The 27,390-nt window shown below is 47.9% G+C and overlaps 1 protein-coding gene across 1 annotated transcript in view; it reads left to right on the forward strand.

Annotated features, from left to right (window-relative positions):
• Nucleotides 1-580: 580 nt before the first annotated feature.
• The window catches only part of ZFAND3 (zinc finger AN1-type containing 3), a 138,495-nt gene continuing 111,685 nt past the window's right edge, over nt 581-27,390 (forward strand). Inside the window, exon 1 of the mRNA XM_018563334.1 lies at nt 581-753. Within this exon, the coding sequence (XP_018418836.1) occupies nt 683-753 (71 nt within the window). The 5' untranslated portion in view covers nt 581-682. The remainder of the gene's footprint in view (nt 754-27,390) is intronic.

Consider the following 27,390-nt stretch of genomic DNA (forward strand, 5'->3'; position numbering starts at 1 on the left):
ATCTCTTGGTTGGATTGTATGGGGGGTCTCCGGCTGGATGATTTGTGGGTCTCTGGGTTTATGGCATGGGGTTGAATGTTATGAGGGTCTCTGGTTAGATAGTATGAGGATCTCTCTGTGTATTTCCTCTTCTGAATCTGATCTGGCTCAGCTCCAATCTCAGCCAAACATCGACCTCTCCCGCCTGTACCATGTGGCCTGACGGGGGTTCTAGGTCGGTGATCGGGCCCTCCCTGACGATCTCCGCCTCCACACACACCGCCCCCATTATGATCACACACGATCCCCCTCGGGGAGTCACCGTAGCAGTTTGCTCCCCGGACATCACAAATTTCTACCCCCTCTCCAGGAGCCGCGATGGTCTCTCCCTTTTCCAGCTGATTTCAGGTCTGCGCTCTCAGCTGGACCCGACCATTCTCGAAATAGGGGTATACGGCCTACTCCGTATTCTGGCACTCTGTCGGGGAAGGCTCAGGCGGGGAGGTGGTGGTGTATAGGGATGTTTTAATCTCAGTGAGATGCCAGCACGCAGCCGGCCCCCTCCCTCCTCGGACCGGACACTCACACAGCCGTGACGGGGCGGCGTCTCCCCCCAGGTCGCACTTGGTACGTTCCGCCTCCAGCTGGCCGGCCTGGAATCACGGCTCTGATCCTCGGCCGGGACCGAACCGCCGCCACAGCCATGGGAGACACCGGGAGCGAGCGCAGCAAGCCGCCCAGCCTCCCCCCGCGCTGCTCCTGCGGATTCTGGGGGTAAGAGAGCCGGGCTCCGGGCCCCTGACACCCTTGGGCCACCTGACACCCCATACTGACACCCTCCGGCCACCTGATACCCCCATTGACACCCTTCTGTCTCCTGCCCCCCCTCTTACTGACACCCTCTTGTCACCTTACAACCCACAGTCGTCCTCCTGTCACCTGACACCCAATACTGACACTCCCTGTCACTTGATACCCCCACTGGCACCCTTCTGTCACCTGACACCACATACTGACACCCTACTGTCATCTTACATCCTATTATCACCCTCCTTTTACCTGACACCCCATAATGACACCATGCAGTCGGCTTTCCATCACCTGGCTCCCCCAGTGACACCCTCCTGTCACCCGGCACCCCATGCCGTCACCTGACAATCTAGGCCGTCACCCCTTGCCATCACCCTCCTGTCACCTGACATCCCTCGTCGTCATACTCCTGACACCCCTTGCCGTCATGCTCCTGTCACCTGACGCCCCATGCCGTCAGCTGACGCCCCAGGCCGTCACCCTCCTGTCACCTGACGCCCCATGTCGTCACCCTCATGACACTCATGCCGTCACCTGACACCCCACCCCTGGCACCTCTTGTTACCTGATACCCTCCTGTCACCTGAGACTCTCGTTCAGTCCCTGTGCAGTCTCTCCTCTGATGGGCGAGGGAAGTCCATCCAGTCTCTGAAAAGCAGCAACATATCCTGCCCCACCTTCCAGCTCCTTCCTGTCCCCCCTTCCCCCGGGGGTGTCACTGTATTGGTGCCCCCAGTTCTGTCAGTGATGGGTCTGTGTCACCCTCTATAAGTATTGTGTAACTGATTGCACTCGATAACCAACACATTACCACTAACGTCTGTATATGGACCATGTCTGTTCTCACCAACACATCCATAATGCCATCGCCCACACCAGGATGGTACCTTACTACACCCTGCGGTGGCCCCTGATTACATAGTGCCGAACAAATCTCAGGAGCCACAAGGCGGAGCTTCTGCAAATATCTCCATCCAATCGCTGGGCCATTTATGTGTCTAAACAAAGGCTCAGAGTTGAACTCCAACCAAAACTGGTCACGGAAAGATCGGGGGAAAGGTTGGATCCCCTGGTCAGGTGATTAGGACTGTCCATGTCCCACTTGGAAAGATTCACCCCACTTTCAGCCCTGGTGAAATCCTCCTATGGGGACATTCGTTCCAGTGACAATGGTCTAAGAGGGGCATTCCCCTATTTGTAGAGATTTCCTCTCGCTTCCTGTTTTACCTGGAACGGGAAATGAAGGGAAATCTACCCAACAGATGGCAAACAAACTTATAAGAGTTCCCCCCCCCTCTTCTGAATTCAAAACTACAAAAAATGACACATTGGTTGGATAAAGTTTAGTGAAATGTGAGCTCCGGTAGATGGTTGTCACCCAACTGCCCCAAAATGGTTTGGCGATGAAAGCTGGCGTATCACTTCCTGAATGGGTCTCATCACCTGTCCGGTGGTACTTATAAGCGTTCCCGTAGGTGGACTCCTCATCTATCATTCAGTATTGAGATCTCTGTGCCATAGGTCTGGGGTGTACCAGCCCATCTTGGGCTTTTGGGTGTTTTGGCCTCCTGTCCTATTCTCTGTATAATAGGAGAGTAAAAGCCATTTATAATGGGTGTGCTGACCGAGGAACTGATGGGCACCCCTCATAATGGACGCAGCAGGTGTGGAGACCCAGGAACCTTGCGCTGGGCAGATAAGAACCCCTCATAATGCGCACTGCAGGTGTGCAGACTTTGGAACTCGGCACAACTATAGTGGGAACCCCTCATAATTGGCACAAAAGGTGTGCATACCCAGGAACTCAGCTCAGGGATGGTGGGAACGCTTCATATTGGGCACAGCAGGTGTACAGACCCAGAAACTCAGAGCAGGGATAGTGAGAACTTATATTGGGCACAGCAGGTATGCAGACCCAGGATCTGAGCCTAGAGATGGTGAGAACTTCTCATAATGGGCACAGCAGGTGTACAGACTCGAGAACTTAGGGCAGAGATGGTGGGAACCCCTCATAATGGGCACAGTAGGTTTGCAGACCCAGGAATTTAGGGCAGATATGGTAGAACCCCTCATAATGGGGTCAGCGGTTGTGCAAAACTGGGAACTCTGAGATCTCCTTAATAGAGTCCCCAAAAAAACTGATGAAGACCTGTAAATAGTTTATCTACCGAACACTTAAACATAATTTGGGATGGGGTGATTCTGGGAAAAGATATTTGGCCCCTGTCTACATTTAGGTGTTCCTTAGGTTGGTATTTAGGACTGGAATAAGAAAAACAAAGGGCGCCTCCCTAGTGCAGAAGTCTTTACTAATCAAGAATGAACACTAAGGACGGTACTCGCAGCAATCCAACAGTGCATGGCCTGTAGTAGCAGAAATCACAACAGAAGTTTGGGGATAGACCAACAGACACAGTGTGGGGCATGCAGACAGGAAGCCTCATCCATCGTACTCCATGACTGCCCTCCGGTTAACACGTTTCAGAAGCCACGCCAACTTTAAGTACCCCAGTTCCCCAGACTGCTATGGTGCTGCCATCTCGTGGGAGTTGAAGTTCATCCCCCCCCCCTCAAGACCGATGGAGGGTTTGCGCTAGTGGTTTCTTCAATCTACGTTTGGTATTTAGCACTGTATAGTACATTATTACATTATCCATATTGGCTCTCATGGATTCTGTTTGCACTGGAATGTTACAGTTGCTCAAATTGCCCCTCCCCCATAGTATCTATACACACAGTGGGCCAAAAAATAGAAGGCCGGACCCTGTGGACGTTGCCTGACCCTTGCCCGTAGTTTTTGGAACTTCTTTGACACAGGCTTGTAACAGAAGCTCCACCTCTGCATTTGCCTCGCATGTCAACTGATTCCTTAGGATTGACCACTGGAGGAGAGTTTGGGCATCAGCAGGACTGACTGGCTTCTGGCGTTTTTGATGGTCACGATGGTAAAATTTGAAGAATGAACTGAACGCAGGGCTGCGTACCAAAATGTGCAGTTGGTCCTTGATGGATACAATACGATTGTGGTAAAAATGGCAACAGTACTGGATAGAACAGTGCACACCACTCTTGGCTGTACCGGGCGCTCCAACTGAGGACCATGCAGGTACTTTTGATAAACCTCCAAAAGTGTTTCCAGCGGCAGGAGGAATATTCTGAATTGGACAGCCAATGAATGGAAGAAATGTGGCCCATCATCTGCTCTGGTGAATTCTTTCAGCTTACTGTCATTGTGGTAGAGTTTGGTTGCAACAATACACCTGTGGGATGGATTTGAATACAGAAGAGAGAAGCAAAGATGTCTGTCTGGTTGGTTTTTACACCAGGACACTCCAAGACACTGAGGAGCCACCAGCACAACATGGCAGCGGATAAGGGCCAACGGTTGTCCACCATGGTTCTGGGCAAGGCTTACTATTTAAGTTCTTACCATCCATTGTGTCGTAGAAGATAGTTAACCAGTTGTTACAAAATGTATAGAGACCAGAATTCTTTGGATTCTAGGGACAAAAGTCAGTTATCTGGGCCCTCAAAGGAAATCTCTAGTGAGAGACCATGTAGGTGGCTTCAGTACTTCTGGGGTCACCAACCTGGAGGAATTATTCAGATCAGGAGCCCCAACTTTGTGATCGGCATACCTGAGTCAGGCCATTGGCTCGGAAAGTACGGCAGCAGAGACAGCTGGGAAGTTAGTAGTCTTAGGAGGTCAGTAATGACCTCCTGACTCCCATATCTCCTTTAGGATAAGGCAGGGCTAGACGGGTCCAAGGAGCCAGGTAGCCAATGCTTCTTAAAAAATTACAGCTGGCCCCTAACTTTTGAGGTTTTCTCTAGTTCTACTGAATGGAACCTGCTGGCTCCTGGTTTGGATGAACTCATTCATTTGACCACCCCTGACATAAAGTGATATTATGTAGGCGCAGCAGAGCTGTTCAAAATTCTGCTTCAAAACCCCTGACAATGGGGTGAGCACTAATATGCAAACAGTGACTTTGCTCCAATTCATTTTGTATGTCCCCCGTGACCCCTGAAATTCAGTGAGGACCGTTCAGAGGTATACGCATTGCTTACGAGGTGAGCCAGGACTACGTATTGATGTCCGAATTGTGCACCCACGTAGGGCCTAGGTTTGCAAGATGCTCATAAGCAGACATTTAACAATCCATAGCTATGTAATGGGACTTTGTGATCGTTGCGCTGGTGTGTGCAACATGTCCAAATGATTGGTTCACTCAAAGTCATCAGCTAGCCCATAAAGCAGGAGTGGACCAATTTATATGAAATTCAAGAGCCTGCAGGATTATTCTCAGAAGCCAGCTAAAATGACAACCGCTAGAGAAAACCTCAATCATTTTTAAGGAGCATTGGCAACCTGGCACCTGGGATTAGTCCAGCCCTGCCATGAAGTCTTAGGACCATCATTATTTGAGATAGGCATGGCTTGTCCACGTCTCAGGATTGGTGTAATATAGTTCTATAGATCTGCCAAACAGTTTTCTTTAACTCTTGGCGCTAACGGCTGCCAGCTGAACGATCCATTTGCTGTTGCATACTCAAAGTTTTCAACAGTTTATCACAGTTTTTCACACAGACTTAAGGGGCTGCTCACCCAAGGCTTTGGGGCTTCCACCACGAACATAGAAAACAAAAGGGAACAGAGCGCCCCCTCCGTGTGTAAAATCCTTTATTACAATAAATAAAACAAGGGATAAAAGTACTCACAAACGTTTTCATCAGGCTTTAACAACAAACAGGAGGCCACACTGTCTGTTAACCCAACATGGTATCGCCCCAAATATGTAACACGGTTGCCTCTGGTCACATCACCGTCCACTGGCCGCAGTCAGCCAAGATTGACGCGTTTCAGGGGCAAGCCCCCGTCATCGGAATCATGATTAGAATCCCGAATCATGATTAGAATCATGATTCTGATGAAGGGAGCTTGCCCCTGAAACGCGTCAATCTTGGCTGACTGCGGCCAGTGGACGGTGATGTGACCGGAGGCAACCGTGGTACATAGTCTGGGCGATACCATGTTGGGTTACCAGACAGTGTGGTCTCCTGTTTGTTGTTAAAGCCTGATGAAAACGTTTGTGAGTACTTTTATCCCTTGATTTATTTATTTTAATAAACGATTTTACACACGGAGGTGGCGCTCTGTTCCCTTTTGTCTTCTAGTTCTATAGATCTGTACACATGCAGTCCCAAACACCAGCCGTACCACAGGCCGTTTCTCAGTTGTTGCCATCTGATCTCAAAACTTGCAGCTCCCGTGAAGCAGTATAAATATGGTTCAGAAACCATACGTGGTCACTGCGCAGTCACTAAATTTTATAGACCGCTGAGTGCTAACTATACCAGAAACACCAGCATCCGTGCTCCTAAGATTTGTCCATCAATGGGGGGGGGATATATAATAAGGGACCTTCACACTGACATGGGTTGTATAGGCTTCTAAGCATCAATATACAAACATTACACTTCCTGTACACGATTGGCTCAAAGCTCATGGCTCCACCTACTGTACATGAGGAAACCTCGTATTTTTGGATCTGGAGTTGCTCCGGTTGGTTCTCTTCCTTTTTATGATATCAGACCTTGAAAAAACAATTCTTCATGTTATCATTGTTTGACCTCTGAACGAAAACCATGATGGGTATTGTATTAAAAGGATTGTGAAATGACCCCCTCACACGCACACAGTTTCTGATTGCACATGACCAGTAAGGCTGGGTTCACACCTAGGTGTATTGAATATGCGCGTTTGTCGCACGTTTCGCGTCGCATGTTTTTACCGCGGTAAAAAAAACGCGTGACAAACGCACGTTTCTGAGGGCTACTTGGCTGTATCCCAATGGAAACGCGAGACCAAAACGCCCCAAAGAAGTACATGTACCTTTTTCAGGCGTAGGCCGTTTTGTAGCGCGTTCAGACGGGCTGAAATACGGAAAGGTGTGAACCATACCCATAGAAAACAATGGGATTTTCAAGTTTGTATGTTTTGTAGAGCGTTCATAGAGCGTTGAACGTGCGACAAAACGTAAAGGTGTGAACAGGGCCTTAGTGCCTTAGACAAATATATGTAGAGGTTCTTCATTCTTTCATACACATTCTGTGTACTGGAAGTGGATCCCAACATATCACAACTTTTTATACAATTTTACCAAGCAGCAATCAGTTGCACAATCCTTTTAAAATAGATTGGTGAGGTCTTAATAGTTGACCCATTTCGACCAATAGCGGCAACTAACCCCCTCCCCCCTTCCCATATTGGTGACCACTCCTTATCTTTGGCAGGACCCCTCATTATGGAGAACATACATCATACAGATTGTCATCAACCACCCGCCCATTTCCCATGCCATACACTGTCTATAATCCCCTTACCCTGAAAGGCCGTGACCCCTCACCCCTTCACACTTAGACCATGTGACCTGACCTCCGTTTATTGACATGATAGACTTTTTGTTTGGTTTTTTATTACTCATTGTGTTCATAATGTTTTGTGGTGTTGGCATGCTTTGCACCTCCCCATTCTTGGTCACCTCCAGTTATAATCGACCGCTCCAGGGAGATCTGTGCGAAACTTCTGTCATTTACTAGGGCTGGACGTACACTAATAGATTGCTAACAGAAAAGGTCTGAACAGATTCCACCACTCATGCTGAACCATGTCGGTGGGGGAAAACCTTCCCCGTAAAGCGCTGGGCTGGAGCAGAATACCTGGACAGCGCCTGTATCTGATTGGATGCTGGCACTGTTCAGTCTGAAAATTTTTAAACCAGCTGATGGTCAGCCTGCGTGTAGCTCTGTTTACACCCCTCTGCTGATTTTCCAATCAAGTTTTGTCAAACAGAGGGGTGCCAGCAGGACCATACACTAGTTGAGTTTTGGCCTGGTCATTAGGACAATTTGACCAGTGTATGGCCAGCCGAAAGGTGGTGCTGATCAATAATGTAAGGGGCATTCTTCTCCCTGACCACCAGTGTTTTGAGGCACTTCTTCACTGACCATCTATATAAGGGCCGTTCTATCCACTGATCACTAGTGCAAGGGGGAACTTCTCCATTGACCATCACTGTAAGGGCCGTTCTTCCTACTGACCACCAGTGTTAAGAAGTCACTTCTCCACTCACCATCAATGGAAGGGCCATTCTTTCCACTGATCACTAGTGTAAGGGGGCACTTCTCCATTGACTATCAGTGTCAGGGCAGTTCTTCCCACTGACCACCAGTGTAAGGGGGCACTTCTCCACTGGCCATCAATGTCGGGGAGTCAATTTTTCCAATGACTTCCAATGTTGGGGAGCGCTACAATTTTTATTGCATTTCTTTTATGGCCATTTATCTTTTTTCTTTAAATTCATTACTAAATATAATAGTCTTATAGAGCTGCCTGAGTGCCAAATACTTAAGTGCGCCACATTTCAACTTACTGATCAATCACATTATTGCTCTGGGAGCAGCGGGGATCGGAGAGAGCACTCCAATGAAACACTGGCTCCATGCGGGGAGGAGAGAAGCAGGGGATCCAGATCAACTAATCGATGAGAGCGATTCTCATTATTGATTAAATCAATTAGTGGTTTCAGCCCTAATATAATATATTGCAGTCTATAGATATGGTGGCTGTGTTAGTTTTATTATTTCAGGCTAAGAACATTTTCAGTAAGTTTAGAAAATACCTGCTGATCCTGCCAGAAATTCAGCATCCTTCCTGTAAGCGGAAAATAAACTACAGACTGTGTACTTTCTGTATGCTATACGTGGATTTACATGAGTACCAGTGTATACCCATATACAGCCGGGGACAGCCATTCATGTCTATGGGCGGCTGTACGCACCAGCTGTGTATCCGAGGTGGGGGGGAAAAAAAGACAGAATTAATGTTGTACATCACTAAATGTGCCGTGTGAGGGGAACCCCAAATGTAGGTATCATAAAAGTTTTGTATAGAGTAGGGAATGGAACTGCAGCTTCTTCTATCCACACATATGCTTTAAGGAAGGATTATCGATATCAATAATTTTTTTTTTAGTTATCCGAGGTGTGCATCATTTTTGTGGGTCACTATATTATTATTTTACAATACTATATTATATGCTGTTCCTTTAATTTCATATATGCATAGTTGGGCCCTTGGGATTGTCTGATCACATACTTGGTCAGAAAAACTTCCAGTAGACGAGATCTGGGCATTTTACGGCCAGCAGGCTGCATCTGGCCCTTTGTCTGTCCCTGTCCTTCTCGTGATCCGGACACTGACCAATTACTGACCTGCTATGGCTGGCTGATAGTGGATTCACTGGCCTCCAAGGCTGGTGAATTCCCTGCAAGCCATAGTCCGGACAGGTTGGCGATCAGTCTGTGTCTGGACTGCGTTCCTCTTCAGTTGTCAGTTGATAGGACCACTGGTGTCCTAGCAGCCTACGATGTCAGGGGTTCTCCTCCTCTGCAGTCATTGGTTGCTAGGACCGCTGAGTGGTCCTAGCAACCATTGATGTTGGAGGTCCTTCTCCGCAGTCATTGGTTGCTAGGACCGCTGGGTGGTCTTGGCAACCATTGATGTTAGGGGTCCTTCTGCTCCGCAATCCTTAGTTGCTAGGACAGCTGGATGGTCCTAACAACCAGTGACAAATGTCTTCCCAGCATTACAGGAGGACATCTATAGGGCTGTGGTGTCCCTCCTCTCCTGCAGCTCCTGTCTGTGGCCTGTCAAAAAAAGCAGGTATGTACCACATAGTATGTGGGGACAATAAGACTTCATTCTGGGCTCATTCATACCTATTCCGTGTGTTAATCACATGGTTCATTATGATTAATGCACTGAATTCCAATAGCTAAATGGTTTGCTTTGTTTAGTTCACACTTACTTTATTTGTACCGTCCATCTGTTATTTATATGTTTTTGTAATTGATTTTGTTGACAGTAATATAAAACATATCAGAAGTGTGGCAGAGGACATGTTTAAGGGACTGTGGGGAGTACAAATGTGGAAACATTGATTTGTGAATGGGGCTTTCCAAGCAGTGATCTCTGTCAGTCTCTTGTAATGTGCCTCCAGTTGATGACTGTCTCCTGAAACCCGTACTTATTCTCCAACAACTCATGTAGCATGTTAGGTCTTGTATGGTCTCTGACCGTCTCTTGTAGCCGGAGGTGGACAAATATTATGGATTTCAGGAGCCAGTCTGGTTAGTCCAAGAACCAGTGGGATTTTATTTTTAGGAGCCAGTTCCATTGAAAGAACTAAAAATTTGAAAAGTACAAAAGTTAGGCGTCGGGTGCCATTTTTAAGGTGCATTAGCTTCTGGGATTTGACCAGGCCCGCAGGCTATAGCATGTCTGAAGTCTCTGAACATTTCCGGTAGCCCCGACCAACTTTGGTAGCTCTGGCAGTCTCCGGAAGCTCTGGATGTTTCCTGCAGCTCTGGCCGCCTCTGGTAGCTCTGGCCGCCTCTGGTAGTTCTATACACTGTATAGAACGTGATAACACACAGGACCTTAGATGGGAGGGTGAGCGAGGCAGAAGGGACCAGTATAAGAGCAAGCCGGCTTCAAGGCTCAGGTGAGTATAACGTTTCTATTTTCCATGAGCAATTAACATTTGCAGTGCGGGTGGGTGGTGGTAGGGGGGGGGGAAATCCCTCACTGAAATCGTTAAGATTTTATTTGCCTGGAGTTCTTTTTTTAATTGTGAATAATGACCTTAGAATTATTACTCTCACTCTGGGAACGTGCGATGATACCCATTATGTGTGGTGCAGTCATAATTTTCATATTTGGGTTCACCCGATGCATCTGTGTATGTTCGCAGGTACATAGGTGGGCCACACTGCCGCACGTGTAGTACTTACGTCTGTGGCAGCGAAAGGTTTAAACAAATGCACTGAACCTGAGGTTGTCGCCTCTAATAGGATACAAGTAAACCAAGCCAAGGTTGAATGTATTTATTTTTCTAGAATAAATGGATTTGTTTTTGTTGTAATAACTCAGCCGGTGGACACAGCAGCTCAGACCTCCGTATGTTGTGTTCAGAGAGCATAATCACTGGTTAAAGCAAACAGTCCCTTCAGTCTTATATCTGACCTCCGTCCTTCCCTTCAGTCTTATATGTGACCTCCGTCCTTCCCTTCAGTCTTGTATCTGACCCCCCGTCCTTCCCTTCAGTCTTCTATCTTGTATCTGAGCTCCGTCCTTCCCTTCAGTCTTCTATCTGACCTCCGTCCTTCCCTTCAGTCTTCTATCTGACCTCCATCCTTCCCTTCAGTCTTGCATAGTTGTACCGGCTCCTCTCGTGGACTGAAATGGCTTCCTCTGATATCACTGCACACTGTGAGCTTCTTGTAATGTGCATTAGAAGCTGCAGCAAGTCGGATAGAACTCACCTCATTTGCTGGCTGGAGGACATCCACCATCATCTAGGCCAGGAGTAGGCACATTTCAGCCCTCCAGCTGCTGTGGAACCTTGAATCCCATTGGGCATTGCACGAGTGACAGCCACAGGCATGACTACAAAAGGCAGATGTATGACGGGTTTTGTAGTTTCACCACAACTGGAGGGCTGAATTTTGCCTACCCCTGATCTAGCTCTTTACTCCCCAGTCAGACTGTACTTGGCCCTTCATTGGATTTCAGTTCTTGCAATCATGGTGGCTCAGCTTCACATATGGGTGTTCTTTAGGGTGAATGCAAATTAGCAAGACGCGCTTATCATTGGTCAGCTTGGTCAGGTGACCGTGCTGACCAAGGAGTGCTCGCCACTTGTGATCGTTATTTTAGATCTGGGGTGGCCAACGCCGGCCCTCCACCTGTGCTTTGACTACAGATCCCTTCATGCCTCTGTCTTGCAGTGCATCATGGACCTTGTAGTTTCATAACAGCTGAAAGGCCAGAGTTACCCACCCCTGTTCTAGATGCTGAATGCCAGGTTGCAGTACGGTTGGTGGTTGTGGGGGCTATGGCATGACGAGTGGAATTACCATTTAAAGGAGAACTATGGGGTTTAGGCTTTTCCCCATAGTTCTCCTTAGGGTAACGGGAGGCCACAAACTAGCGTCCTCCCATCACCCTAGGCTCAGTATACAGCGAGCTGTAGCTCGCGGTATACTGAGACGCCGCAGTACACCGCGAGCTGCTGCTCGTGGTATAATGAGACGCCGCAGCTGAAGCGGATCCCGACAATTATATCTGGATCCACCCAGCTGCGTGAGTGACAGCTGGCTCTGCCTATCTAGAGGCAGAGCCAGCTGTACCCGCCCCGTCCGTTCCGCCAGTCAGCACTGGCTGATCGGAGCGGGGAGGGGGGAATCCAGCCCCTCCTCTGTCACGTCTCTCTGCGGGGACATGATCGAGAGGTGAGCGAACGCCGGTATGTGTTCGCTCACCTCCCGATCTACTAAACCGACCTGTGACTGTCTCATTGTCACAGGTCGGCTAGAACTATGAGGTGAGTGAAAAGCACTCTCACCTCATAGTTCTCCTTTAAGAATGTATGTATTTAGATGAGCTGCAATGTAAATGAGTGTCAGTTGTAGTCAGGTTAAGGTGCCTTCAGTAGCCATATCATTCTGTACACCTGGGTGCTCGACATGTGTGTATCTTTGACGACCAGTTACAACAATACAGATACTCTGAAGTACATTGCATTATGGGAAGAGTAGACCATGTCTGAGCTTGCATTTGGATCAGAGTTGTATGCTGCATCTGCCTATGTTTGGAGACTTCTACAGTACTGTTCTAATGAGCCGTGTATGTGTACTGGTACCCTGTGATGCTTTCTGTCACCTGGACATACCAGTGTATATGTTTATTTTGTAGTGAAAGGTTCTCTTTTAAAGGCTGAATATATACATAGTAGCTCAGCCTTTCTCAACAAAGGTTTTGTGGAATCCTAGGGCATCCCCAGAAGTTGTTAGGGGTTCCTTGAGCAATTCATGACTCTACATTAAGTAACCATTGAAACCATTAATGTTTTAGCTTTCTATACGAGGGGCATTTTTCCTACTGACCACAAATATGAGGGAGCCCTTATTCACTGACCACCAATGTATGTGGGCATATCTCCACTGACCATCAGTGGTAAATGGGACCTTCTACTGATCACCAATCTAAGGGAACCCTTCGCCACTGACCACCAATGTAAGGGGTGACCTTCTCCCAGTGATCAGTATAAAAAGAGCCCTTCTTCACTGCCCGCCAATGTATGCGGGCATATCTTCACTGACTCACTAATGTATGCGGGCATATCTTCACTAACCACTAATGTATGCGGGCATAGCTTCACTGACCACCAATGGTAAATTGGACCTTCCACTGATCACCAATTTAAGGGAGCCCTTCTTCACTGACCACCAATGTAAGGGGGACTTTATCCACTGACCAACAATATATTTGGGCAAATCTCCACTGACCACCAATGGTAAATTAGATCCTTTTCCACTGATCATCAATCTAAAAGATTTATTTTCCATTGACCACCAATGTAGGGGGGAGCTTCTCCCATTGATCACCAATTTAAGGGCCCCTTCTCCAGGAACAGCCAATGTAATGGGGACCTTCTCCCACTGATCACTAATCTAAAGGAGCCCTTCCCCACTGTCTACCAATGTAATAGGGACCTTATCCTACTGACGATCAATCTAAGGGATCCCTTCTCCATTGACCCCCCAGTGTAAGGGGACACTTTAATGACCACTAAAGGAGCATTTATGAACCATCAATATAAGCAATCACTTCACTGTCTATGAATATATGCCCCACATCTCCACTGACCACCAATGTGAGGGTACACCACAATGTTCACTGTCTGCATTTCATATCTGGCCAATATTATTCCATGTTATTAATATTTCTCCAATAATTATGTTGTATAGAGCAGTTTTGGGCGTCCTATACAAAGTACTACGAAGTATTTTGTAACTCATGTCGGTATCTTGGAGCTGCAGACATAGTAATTATGAGCAGGGGTTCCTTGAGACTTGAAAGTTATTGTAAGAGTTCCTTCATGTAAAAAAACAAAGGTTGAGAAAGGGCGGTGTATCCAGAACCGCAATTTTCTTCATCTTGAGTCTCTAAATCCCATTCATAATCTTACCCATAATTCCCGGGTGTTTGAATTTTTCTTTGAACAGCCCGAGACTTCTTAGTGAATAAAGTCTCCGTTAAAACCTGCGTTGCCAGCTCCGGGAAGAGCCGGCTTCGGCGTCTCTTGGCAGTTCCGTTGCGTGTTCTGGTATCTTCTCATAAATCCGGGTCTCAGACCTGTCTGTCTTGCTTGTCCGTTGCTCGTAGAGCATCCTCAGTATTGCCTGCAGAGTATAAACCAGCGCCGGCTTCACACCTCCGGGCACCCGGCTTTTCCAACAGTTTCCAGCCACGAGAATTGCACAAGGTGAAAGAGGATAAGTGGATGGTTTGTGTACAGGAGCTAAAAATACACGTTGACTCTGGGGGAAGAGCGCCTTCTCACTTCCCATCTGCAAATGGTGTGTGCTTAAAGTGGACCTGTCACTCGGCCTCCAAGCATCTGCCTGTAATGGAACAGCTTGGGGAAAATTGAATGGCACGCATGAAACTGGAGTTCGGGGTCCTTATTTTTTGGGGATGACGAAAAGTCTAAAGTCTTTCTTTTGCCGTCATGTCATCATTGCTTTTATGAAATACACAAGTTTGTTTTCAGGGTTTACATTCTGAGGTGTTAATGTGATAATTACCTAAAAGTAAATGTCCCTCTTTCATATTTTCACAATGGTGCTTCATAGGCCAATTTGTATATTCTCTCTGTACATTAAATCTGAACTCCAGGCTGAACAAATATTGTCCTCATGCAAGAGTCAGGTGTATTTTTCCTTAAATCTTGGTGAGCTTTGTGTATTCCAGATCTGTGCAGTAATCCTGTGTGGGGCTTGGAGCTTCCTGCAATAAAGACCGGTCACTGCTGATCTCTCTCCTTGTGCAGGATGACTGGTCTTGTCTCTGCCTCCTCTCGTAATAAAGACCGGTCACTGCTGCCCTCTCGCCTTGTGCAGGGTGACCGACTTGTCTCTGCCCCCCCCTGTAATAAAGACCACACACTGATGCTCTCTCTCCTTGTGCAGGGTGACTGGTCTTGTATCCGCCCCCTCCTGTAATAAAGACCGCTCACTTATGCTCTCTCGCCTTGTGCCGTCTCTATCTATTTTATATCTTTTAAAATAACAAACACACTTTTAGAAATAAATAGTAATGACAATCTACAGATACTTCTAGATAACTGCAAGGTTTGTATTCTTTGCATACCTTGTTTCTCTTTTCTTTCCCAATCTTCTCACAATGGCCATTTTACTAAGGGCAGATTACTAGATCTCCATTTACTTCCTGGAAATCTGGTGCATGTGACTAGACATGTGACCATGCTCATCATCTCAAGGGAGGAAAATGCCTTTGCCTGGGATTTCATGAGATTACAGATGAGATTTCATCATAGCAGGGCTAATGTAGAGGGGGGAGCTGTTTTGTGATCTTGAGCAGCTGTACACCCGTCCAAGATCACTTGAAAGCAGCCCTATTGTCACCCCCCCGCTCACCCCCTCCATGGTCCATCTCTCCCTGAACACTGCCTCTCTCCCCGCCCACCACCTGTCACCGCCCTCCGCCTCTCTCCCCGCCCGCTGCCTCCCTCCCTGCTGTGGTTTTCAGAGTCCCCCGCTCCACCTTGCCTCAGTTCTCCTCTCGAGAGCCCTGATGCAAGCAATGGGCTGACTTGGGAGGAGTTATGCAAATAATGGAACGCCTTGATGGGTGGGTAAATCTGTAAAAAAATTAAATGAAAGCAACTGGGCTTGCTGTATTTGCTTGAACACGTTTTGCTGGTCATCCGACCAGCTTTCTCAGAGTGACTTGGACAAAAATTATCTGGTATGGATGGGTATCAGTCCGGAGGAGTGGGCTGTTCCAGGCCGGCCGCATTTGCATACAAGCCACCCTAGGTAACACCCATATGTGATGCTGAGCCTCCAGGATTGAAAGAACTCAAATCCAATGAATGAATGAAAGGGGCGGGGCCAGGGACAGTCGGGCTGAGGAGGAAAGACTAGTCCTCCAGCTGGGAAATGAGGCGGACTCTACAGATCAAGGCGTTGGGTTTGTAAAGCCTTTGGGCACGCTTCAAAACCAGAAAGTAAATGCCCGTCCTGTACACCCGTGTGAATGGGCTTCTTGTTGATTCAGCAGCCTAATTTTGTCACATCTATAAAACATCTTCCGGCATCGGCGTCTCATCACTACAAAGTGACTGCGCTGCGCTGATGGCGGTTTGACTTGAGTTCCCTCCATTTGCCCAGTTATAATGGAGTCTGGAGAACGGAACTCGCTCTTGACGAGTTGCAGAGGAAGTTTTTAAATACTCTGCAACAACCGCGGACAATTAGGATAAAACCCGCCGCCACAAGGAGCGCTTTCACAAACTTCGAGGGATTGAAATTAACGGAGCGCCGCTCTTTCAAGTGCTCAGCGGTGGCGATGTTTAAGCTCCAATTATTTCCTTTTTTTTTTTCCGGAGAAACGTGAAATGCAGAAGTCTGCACATCCTGCGAGATAGGGACTGCAATCATCTCCGACGCTAAATGACTTCCTGCTAAATGCTGCCTTTTTATTATTCAAAGAACGAAAAGGACGAGATGCTGGACTTTCACTGGAGTACAGCAACAGGCAGCCAAGAAACGGTCACAAAAGGTCCCACCGCTCCGATTCTAACGCCAATCTCTAACCACCAACATGTACCAGGTACAGCCAAAGGTGCGCTCTCACCTCCCGCAGGTCAGTCTTCCAAAGACGGCCGCACAGAACCGGTAAACATGTATAAAATGTATCTTTATTGTCGCTCATCCAACATGTCCAATAGTATACACCTCCAATCGTTCCCCTATAACTCCAACTCTAAGGCCCCATTCACACTAAGCGACTCACCTTTAGCGGCGGATCCGCACGGCCGGGGTAGAATGATTGTTCGGGGCGACAGTAGCACGACCTTCAACGTTGGGCTCCATTAAAAAATAGCAAAATCCGCCGAAAAAAAGGGTCCTGCTGGAGCGACAGCGAGCTAAGACAGCTCCATTGAATAGCATTGGCCGGCAACTTCTCGCGATATGTCGCTTAGTGGAAATGGGGCCTAACACGTTTCACCACCTGGGTTTAACCGCTTCCTGGCCGGCCAGGAGCTTGTGAGATCAAAATTTAATACAGGCAACGATGCCTGTTTACATACAAGCAGCCCGGCGGCTATAGAGCCTCCGCGATCTCCCTCTGATCCCCTCTCCGCTGTCAGGATGTAGGAAGTAATGTATATTACATTACTTCTGCATTCAGCTGTCACTCTCCGGCTTCTGTAGATGGAAAGAAGCTGGTGAAGCAGATCTGTGCTTCACTAGCTTCTCTGGGGGTCCCTAGGTGACATTATGGGTCTTGTTAGCCCCCGATATGATGGCAATAAAGGTAAGTGGTAAAAAAAAAGTAAGTTACCCCCCAAAAAATTATAAAAACAAATGTTAAAAAAAACCCTCCTTTTTTTTTTTTTAAAGTCCCCTGCCCTCACATGCACACGTAAACAAGCGTTGGGTACGCCTGCGTGCAAAAATGACAATTGCGCCCATTCGATTTTGAAGATTTCCAAAATGAAAACCACATTCACTGTGAGAATTATGTTCATCCTGCTCCTTCAATTTTTTTTCCCGTTACTGCCGTCAAAATTGGTTGTCGATTTGTCCGAGAAAAAAAATTTCAAACAAAATTCTACTGGTCTATGGCCGTCTTTTCTCCGGGCTCTCCATAGGCCCTCCACACACGCTTGAGGTTCTTCCCACTAGTATCTACTCATGTCTTTTTTAATACATTTAAATATTTCAGATGAGTTACGTGGTGCTCCGCGTCCTCTTCTGTAGTCTACCAGCAGTTGGCCGTTATCGATGATGCAGAGAATGGTGCTGACATGATGTCATTAAGGCCACACTCTGCATCAAAAACTGTGAGTACAGAGCGCCCCCTAAAGGCTGGCCCATGTTGTCCTACACCAGCCTTTTTCAACCAGTGTGCTGTGGCACCCTGGGGTGCCTTCTGGCTCCCTCGGGGTTGCCTCGAAATCTTGAAATTGTAGGACTCTAATATCAAGGGTGACTGAGGACCCTGATGTGAGGGGGGAGGGACTCCTGCTGTAAAGAGGGGCTCTGAATGTAAATTTGATGTGATGGGGGAACTTTGATGTAAAGCGGAACCCCACTTGTGTGGTCTCCCCTTAAAATCCATTACATTTTGGACTGGGGTACCTCGAGATTTTTCATACTTTTAAAGGGAGAAACTTTTAGAAACACGGTCTTACACTCATAGTTTATCCTCAGTCTTGGTGCTGGGTTTCATTCAACCCGATACACTGAGCACACCTTGTGGCGAAGAGGAGGTACTGCAGGTGACCGCTCTGGGTTGAAGGTTAAAAATTGCAGCACTATGATGCATTGCGGTGTGTTGCCATTCATTTTGAATGCTAGGGTGGTGTTCAGAGTGAATGGCACCGCAACATGTGTTTTGCAGGGTGCAGTGATAACATGCACTTTAATGCAACGCATAGATGCTAATGGGCCCTAAATCAAACCTGTGCTTCCTTTATGCAAGGCATAACAACAGGTTCACTTTAATAGCAGCCCCACCAGCAACTCCATTCGGCCTCTGCTTGTAAAGAGAAATGTTTTTTGGATTGCATGACATGAGTGGAATACGTGACTTCCTCCCATGTGACAGCACTGCTGCTTGGCGATTGGCTGCTCAGGCACTGTCACACGAGGATGGGTATGGAGTCGGCTTTCCCGCTTCATTCCCCGCTTCATCTCTTCACTCCCGGCAGCTGAATCACAAGACTTGTTTAAAGTTTTTTTTACTCCCCCTCCCACTTCCAGTGGCTTGTGTTTTAATTTCACTGACCTTTGAAATGTCCCCAATTATCTTGTAGCTTTCTTTGTTTTGCTCTAATGATTGTATGTCTTCATATGGATTGCAGAGTCTCTCCGCGTTGGAGGGATCGTCCTCTTCTAATAGGCCTATGCTGCTATTGAGAAGTTCTTTAAATCTGTTCTCGGATTGTTAAGGAAAGCCATTAGTGTAAATTGTAGCGGAGTGCTGTCTCGGCGGTAATGTTTGAGATACATAAATCTGTCTCCGTGGTGTTTAGTTATTCATACAGTGACCACCATAAAACTCTCCGGCAAATTAGCTGTTTGGCTGTAACACGTCTGCACCGGTGAGAAAATTGGCGTGTAAATCAGAATAGGATGAAATTAATTGTTGTGAAAGAAAAATTCCAAGAGATGGATGTTAACGCGGAGCCGCGATTATGCTAATTATATTTCCGTCATAATGTTGATTGATACGGGAAGAGCTGTACTGGACGTTGGCGGCGTCACTTACCTTGATGGGGAGCCTGGTATAATGAGGGTTCTCTCTTACTGATCCAGTCCAACCACCCATGGGTCGGGGGACAGAGAGTGCAGGGACGAACAAACGACATGAGCACCGGAATGTTGATGCCATTGGTGCCACTGGAACTCATGGGCGTTGTCTTGTCTGAAGCCGACAGAAGATGTGGGTCACCAATGAGGAGAGCACAGGGACAAGTCAGGTTCAGCAACAGGTGGGCAAGACTGTTCCAATATGACAGGCAGACATGGAGTCAGGAACGGGCCGGGTCAGTAACTTGTGGGCAGGGAGGTACTATAGTGACAGAAATCATAGTCGGGGGCAATGCACTGAGCAGATCAGCAGACAGAAGATAACCTCATAAAAGAGTGGCATGAGTGCAGGTGGATGGTGATGCCATCAATACAATAGAGATCTTTAAGCAGAAGAGAACTACAGATGAGTCAGGGAGCAAGCTGGGTCACTTGTCGGAGTCCCTTACCTTGATGGGGAGCCTGAGATAACGAGGGCAACCTCTCTTATTGCTCCAGTCAAAGTACCCATGGGTCGAGGGTCAGGGAGTGCAGGGACAAAAGAGTGACATGAGTGCCGGTGGATGGTGATGCCTACAATATAGATCAGTAAGCAGAAGAGAACCTCAGATGAGTCGGGGAACAAGCTGGGTCGGTAACTGATATTGGGATCAGATGCAGAATCACGGCTCAGGATCTCTTGCAGATCTCAGCCCTAAGTACCCCGCGTGGCACCAGGGTTTGCAAGGTGCGTGCATACGCCACAAGGAGCATGTATGCAATCTGTGCACATTTCTGTGAGCAGAACTCTGCACATGTACATACAGGTGGTCCTGGAATCTGGCAATGCGGGCTACCTTGATCTTCCTGGTAGGCGGTCTGTCTGGCATCACCAACAATTCAGGCTTTTGGTGCGAGCTGTCGCTTGTCAGGTGGTTGATGTGCCATTAAAATAGCTCCTAATTGGAGGACCTTCCTTATTCCTTTTTTCCCCTCTCACTGCTGCTGATGTCCTCCAAGCTCTTTCAGCCACTTCCTGTCTTCATACATTCTCCCCAGCGTTGGCTGCAATGGACCGGCTTCTTGATGGTGGACTATGGCTGTGTCATGTACGTTGTCTCAGCCACTTATACTCTCCATCAGTGGCGAAGGTGACAACTAGGTCATCGCGGCGGGCGGGTCACGCGGTTTCCCACAGCGATTCCGCCCGTGCAATTGAACACGATAGAAATCAATGGGGCCGCTCGGCAACCGATGTGTGCATCCACACGTAGTCGTGCGGTCCCGGATCGCCCAGGTCTGCACCAGCCCTCAATGGTGTATTTAACAGACCAAAGGGCAGCAAATAAGAGAAGTTCATTGTTGGGGTTTTACGTACGCCTTGTGCCATTCGGCAGAGCAGTGGGACGGGAAAGCTGCAATTGTCAGCATCATTCACCGGCCCGGGACCCACCAGCGTTTGCGGAAGTGTTTAATGAGGACCTGTCATTAAAATTCATGTGAATCAATAGGGTGCGTGGCAGCCTCCCAAATCACATTATTATTTTGCGTAGAAAGGAAGCTCTTTTTCTCGAGGTCAATTAAAAAAAAAACAACTTCATTTCCTGAGATAAAATAACACTTCATAAGATGAGGCTTTCAAAAGCTTTTACAATTTTTTATTTCATGCCAAAAAATTGAGCTTTGAAAATCTATTATGTGAAAATAAGAATAGATGATACAATGATGGAAATCCCTATGTGTGTGCAGTTCTTCAGATCACTGGGGCAGAGGGGACTGAGGAAATGCTTCCTCCTGTCTGCAGTTGACTGATCACTGGTGGAGGGGAGACTGAGGAAATGCTTCCACCTGTCTGCAGCAGACTGATCACTGGGGTAGAGGAGACTCAAAATAGAAAAGAGGTTTCACCTAAGAAAGGGAGATATTGAACTTCTCTGTCCTGCCTCCGATCCCCTCAACACTCTACAGAACTCTCAAGAAATTACAGTACTCTCCCGGACAATGTCTTCAACTGCTTTACCCTCTAGAACAGGGGTAGCCAAACTCCGGCCCTCCAGCTGTGGTGGAACTAGAAATCCCATGAGGCATTGCAAGATTCTCACAGCCACAGGCATGACTCCCGAAGAGAGATTTATCATGGGATTTGTAGTTTCACCACAGCTGGAGAGCCGGAGTTTGGCTACCCCTGCTCTAGAAGGACGGCGCCATGTTTCTTCAGGCATCATCCAGGGTCACTACTTCCTGGTCAGAGATGTCAGATCAGAGATGACACAATCATGTAAATCCCGATGCCTGTGCAGGTCTTGGCTGTGTTCACAAATGTCTGACATAGTTCGGCGCCTGCTGCAGCCTTGTGACTTGCTACAAAATGCTTCATCCTGCCTGCAGCAGACTGATCACTGGTGGATGGGGAGACTGAGGAAATGATTCCTTCTGCTTGCAGCAGACTGATCACTGGGGGAGAGGGGGACTGAGGAAATGCTTCCTCCTGCCTGCAGCAGACTGATCACTGGTGGAGAGGGGGACTGAGGAAATGATTCCTTCTGCTTGCAGCAGACTGATCACTGGGGGAGAGGGGGACTGAGGAAATGCTTCCTCCTGCCAGCAGCAGACTGATCACTGGGGGAGGGGAGACTGAGGAAATGCTTCCTCCTGCCTGCAGCAGACTTATCACTTGGGGAAAGGGGGACTGAGGAAATGCTTCCTCCTGCCTGCAGCAGACTTATCACTTGGGGAAAGGGGGACTGAGGAAATGCTTCCCCCTGCCTGCAGCAGACTGATCACTTGGGGAGAGGGGGGACTGAGGAAATGCTTCCCCCGGCCTGCAGCAGAAGGATGACATCATTTCAGCCTAGACAAAGTCATTGACTGGATTTCAGGGATTTGCTTTTCTTTGCAGACTTTTTACTGAAAGGTGCTCTTCCAGAAATGACGCCTCCCCTCCCCACAGCAATAATCTTCGGTCATTTAACTTCTACAGTCATAATGCTTCGAACATAAAAACGTGTAAATATATTTTGTGCGGTGTGCGTTCAGCTGATTGTGGCCGTAATGCCTTTTTGTAAATTGAAAAATCTATTTTTGATCGTAAAGCGAGTGAAATGACGCGCGACGATGGAATTTTAATTTTTTTTTTTTATGTTTTTGTCACGTTGATCCTAATTAGCGATAAAGTTTGCCTTTCTCCAACAAACAATGCGGACCCGGCACATAACCAGTTAAATAATTTTTTTTTTATTTCGGCGTGCTCACGACAGCCGTTAGCATCTTGTACCTAACGAGCTGTTTTATTGCGGATTAGAAGAGCCCGCGTGTAAAGCCTTTCATGTTCCATAATGATGAGGATTTAATAGAGCTTATCCGAGTGCTCTGTGTAAATGTACACTTTATCACTGGTCTGTTTACATCCATCTGTAGTGCCGGCTCCTCCGGGGAAGGGTGGGCGGTAGGGGGGCTCGTCATCTATTCTGGGTTCCAATCAAACACAAACAATTCCGGGTTCGCTCATCCAGCCTGGTGCAATATTCACACCGTGATCTCGCCTTTGCTGGAACCATCAGTCCGGATCTGTTATCGTTCCGTGGTCTGAGCTTTGGAAATGATAAACCAGTGAAAGGTCTATATGGGGCGGACTGTTCAATTTTTGAGCTTTGAACCTCCCCCCATACACCTATTACTGATTATAAGTTAATGAGATGTCGTTGTCCTGACAGATTCTGGTCCTCATGGTACCTTGTACCGTTCTGTAGGCCTGGGGTAACTCCCAGGGAAAAGTTAGGAGAGTTGTCCCATAGTACAGCGTTTTACGAAGGTGGGAAGGTATTGGATATGGATATTGCTGCTTGGTGTGCTGCTTCTCGTAGGTGCGGACCGGGGTGTCTGACGTTTGACAATGAGAACAGAAAAAATGAGGAGGGAAGCGATACACCAAGAGGTGACCTGTCAGGATAATGTGGGGTATGGACCAACTGGGTTGGTAGATAGGGTCTGTGGAAAGTGAGATGTGTTCAACGTACAATTATGGGGTAACTCCCAGCTACGCCTTGTTCTCATTTCATTACTTCAGAAAGTTTGTAGTTTTGATTATCAATTTTGAGGCCACGTATGAAGCCTTAGGAATTGTGAAAAGCCAGAGGAAGGGATCTAAGGTGCCCCAAAAGCTAGGGGGTGCACCGAGACAATACTAGTATTGGTATTGGTGACAATACTGAGTATTTGGGCAGGTACTTGTACTCGGCCAAATGCTCCCAATGCCTGTCCCGGTACTGGAACTTGCGGTATCAGGAAGCCGGGCGGTGAGTCATTACACGCCGCCCGGCTTCCTGATTGGCAGGGAAACCGTCTCCATGCTCCCTCGTCACCAAGGAGCATGGAGCTGGCTTCTCAACCAATCAGGAAGCCAGGTGGCGTGCATAATGACTCGTTGCCCAGCTTACTGATTGGTGAAGATGCTGGCCAATCAGGAAGCCGGGCAACGAGTCACCTGGTGATGAGGTAGCATGGAGCCGGCTTCCTGGCCAATCAGGAAGCTAGGAGCTGTGTAATGACATGCCTTATTGGTCGGGAAGCTTTCCAATCAGGAAACCAGGCAGCGAGTCATTATTCGCCCCCTGGCTTCCTGTATTGGCCAGAAAGCCGGCTCCATGCTCCCTCGTCACCTGGTGACGAGGGAGCATGGAGATGTCTTCCCAGGTAACCGGGAAGCCAGGGGGCGAGTCATTACACACCGCCCGGTTTCCCAGCTAATTCCTTAATGGGACTTCTGATATCGGTATCGTCGAGTACAGAAAAAGAAATATCGGTATTGGTGCAACCTTACCAAAAGCTATAACTACATCAGCTCTTGTACCTGTATTTCCCATATGGTCTAGAGCAGACCTGAGCATTTTACAGCACCCTGGTGCACATCCGGCCATTTGGCTATCCCTTTCCAGCCCAGAGTTATGGTTGAGTGACAGTTGATGCGCTGGCCTCCAAGGCCGGTGAATCCACTGCCAGTCATAGCTCCCTCCTCTTCAGTCGTTGGTTGCTGGACCACCGGTGATGGTCTACCCCCAAACTGCAAGGGTTAAGTGCTCGTTTTTCTCTAGGGTGTAAAATAAAAAAGTTATACTCGCATGAACATCAGAGCGGGCTGGCTCTTAGACTGATGAGCTGTAGAGCTGGCCAAACGCTTGTATGCATCAACATTCCTGGCGGGATTCTGCTTGCGTGCACCTGCAGAAAACAAATCACGCAAATGTACGTCCACCCGCTGGGTGGAGCCGTATTTTTACAATGGGCGGACAGCAAGGGGTTAAAGAGGGGACTTCTGATGTGAAGGGGGACTTCTGATGTGACGAGGGTTCCTGATGTGACGAGGGTTGGTGATGTGAAGGGGGACTTCTGATGTGACGAGGGACTCTGATGTGAAGGGAGTTCCTTATGTGAAGGGGGGGGGGGGGGGCTCAGATGTGAAGGGGGACTTCTGATGTGACGAGGGTTCCTGACGTGAAGGGGACTTCTGATGTGACGAGGGTTCCTGATGTGAAGGGGACTTCTGATGTGACGAGGGTTGGTGATGTGAAGGGGGACTTCTGATGTGACGAGGGTTGGTGATGTGAAGGGGGACTTCTGATGTGACGAGGGTTCCTGATGTGACGAGGGTTGGTGTTGTGCGTTGGTGATGTGAAGGGGGACTTCTGATGTGACGAGGGTTCCTGATGTGACGAGGGTTGGTGATGTGAAGGGGGACTTCTGATGTGACGAGGGTTCCTGATGTGAAGGGGACTTCTGATGCGACGAGGGTTCCTGATGTAAAGGGGGCTTCTGATGTGATGAGGGACTCTGAGATGTGAAGGGGGCTCCTCATGTGAAGGGGGGTGGGGGGGCTCTGATGTGAAGGGAGGGCTCCTGATTTGAAGTGGGAATTCTGATGTGATGGGAGTACCTCTTCTTCTTTTTGTGGGGGGTCTTCATTGAAAATCCATAGCAGACCTCTATCAGCGATAAGGGGCTTCTTTGGATTGTGATAGGGCAACACGTTTTTACATTTATGTTTTAGACTGGGGTGCCTCTAAGATCTTGCTTACTTTTCCAGGGTGCCGTGACTGAAGTAAGCCGAGTAATGCACCCTCAGATGAAAATGAGCACTTAACCCTTGCAGCATGGAATGGCCTCACTGCAAGGGTTAAGAATAATTTCCTCAATTGGGGAGACTACCCTAGCAGTCATGGGGGGAGGGGGTGCACAGTGGAAATTGGGGTTAGAAATCGTTTTCTGTAGACACAACAGTCTCAGAATTCGGAATCCAGCTCCGTAGGCTTTTAGTCAGATCGTCTGCTCGGCTTGTGGGATTTCTTCAGCCTCGGACCAGAAAACAGCCTAAAAACCCTGTAAAGGATCCTTGTGGAAATACATCGTCTCTTGTTGCCGCTTATTGCGCTTAGCTGCTGGGGTTTTTTTCCTTCAGTTTTTTATTTTTCGGAAAAGTTTTATTGACACGACGGTTTCCCCCCGCTTCTGAGCAGAGCGCGGCGTTTCATTATCCAAGTCTCAGAAGACCGGTCGGGAAGATGCGGAGCCCGTTCTCCGAGAGCCTCGCCGAGGACAGCTCAGTAATTGGTCCCCGTTTATTTATTCCGCCTACGACGCCGCTCCGAGCACTGCCCTGACGATGCCGCTGTCAGTGGAAAATGCGAACACTCCCTTCACTCCGCTTATTTAGCGGCCGTCCTGACATCCCTCGTTTCCTGCCGCGGCCGATCGCATATTTATAAGTGTTTTGACTTTTATAGATCGGCTAATTAACGCTCTCTGAAATGCGTGGCCCATTTTCCAGACCAGGGACTCTGCGGAATGCTAAATTTCCTTCCTCTGGCGGAGTGGCAGTGCGCGTCTGCTTGTCACGCTCCGCAAAAAAAGTGTTGCGTTTTGTTTTGTTTACGGGCGCTTTGGGTGCAGATTGGCTTTGAGAAATTGCATAATTTGAGGAGTGGGTAAGTGGACAGAATCAGGCCAGGTAAATGCTGTAGGTCCCTCATTTAAATTTTTCCGCCGCCTGGAGACCCTTTTTAAATGAATCTCCTCTCCACGTAGCGCGCGCTCGTACATTCCTGTAATCGGGACATACGTTTTCCTGTCTCGTATTCCAGCGCTTTTCTTCTGCTAACAAAGTAACCTTAATTGTGTGCAATGCGGCCGTCCTCTCTAATGAATAGTCCGCGGAAATCTGTTCTCTCTTCTGCAGAGCAATGTTTTCCAGGACGTCTCTGTGTTTCCAGCATCTTTCTCCAACAGAACACAGTTCACCATTGAAACAAATGTGACTTTATATGCCAAGAAAGTGCGTCTCTAAAAGCATCACACCACTATTCGGGGCTACCAATGCTGCCCATCTCCCCATCTAAGTCCCGCCCCCTAAAATACTGCTCTAGAGGACTCTTTATTATTCTTGGACTTGTGAAGATGTGTTATAAAAGGTAGGGAGCGCAGCCTCTTATCACATCGCCGTGCGTTCCTCCCTCCGATCGATGAAACGTTTAACACCATTGTGGGAGCTGCAAGCTCATCGCTGATTTTTAGCAGCTGGTTAAGTTATTCCTCCGTGATGTGTTTTTTTTATTTTTATTTTTCAGCTTCACACTCCATTTATTGTAAAAAGCGACCAGGAATTTCAGATGTGCTCCCGATATATCCTTCCATCTGTCACCTTAGTGATGCATTATTAAAGTTGTTTGCACCACAGGTGTCGCTTCACATGCTTGGCGGAGTATGTCTACGCCTATCCTAAGCTGTATGCTTTATTTCCCGGGAGTCTGTCCTGCGTGTTACCCTTTCCTGACACCGTATTCAAGGGTTAAGGTAGAACTATGTCCTCCCATTAAAAATAGAAATATATATATATATATATATCTCATCACTTAATTATAAGTTTATCTTATCTACACTTTTTCCCTTAAAGGAGAACTAATGAGGTGAGTGAAAATCACTCAGCCTCATAGTTGGAGCCGACATGTGACAATGAAACTGTCACAGGTCGACTCAGTAGATCGGGAAGTGTGCGAACACATGCCGTCGCTCGCTCACTTCTCGATTCTGTCCCTGCAGGGATTCCCCCACCTCCCCAGTCTGATCCTCCAGCGCTGACTGGGGAAACGGACGGGGGAG

The sequence above is a fragment of the Nanorana parkeri genome, unplaced genomic scaffold (genome assembly GCF_000935625.1).
Source record: "Nanorana parkeri isolate BGI_ZX_2015 unplaced genomic scaffold, ASM93562v1 scaffold655, whole genome shotgun sequence".
Classification (NCBI taxonomy): Eukaryota; Metazoa; Chordata; class Amphibia; order Anura; family Dicroglossidae; genus Nanorana; species Nanorana parkeri.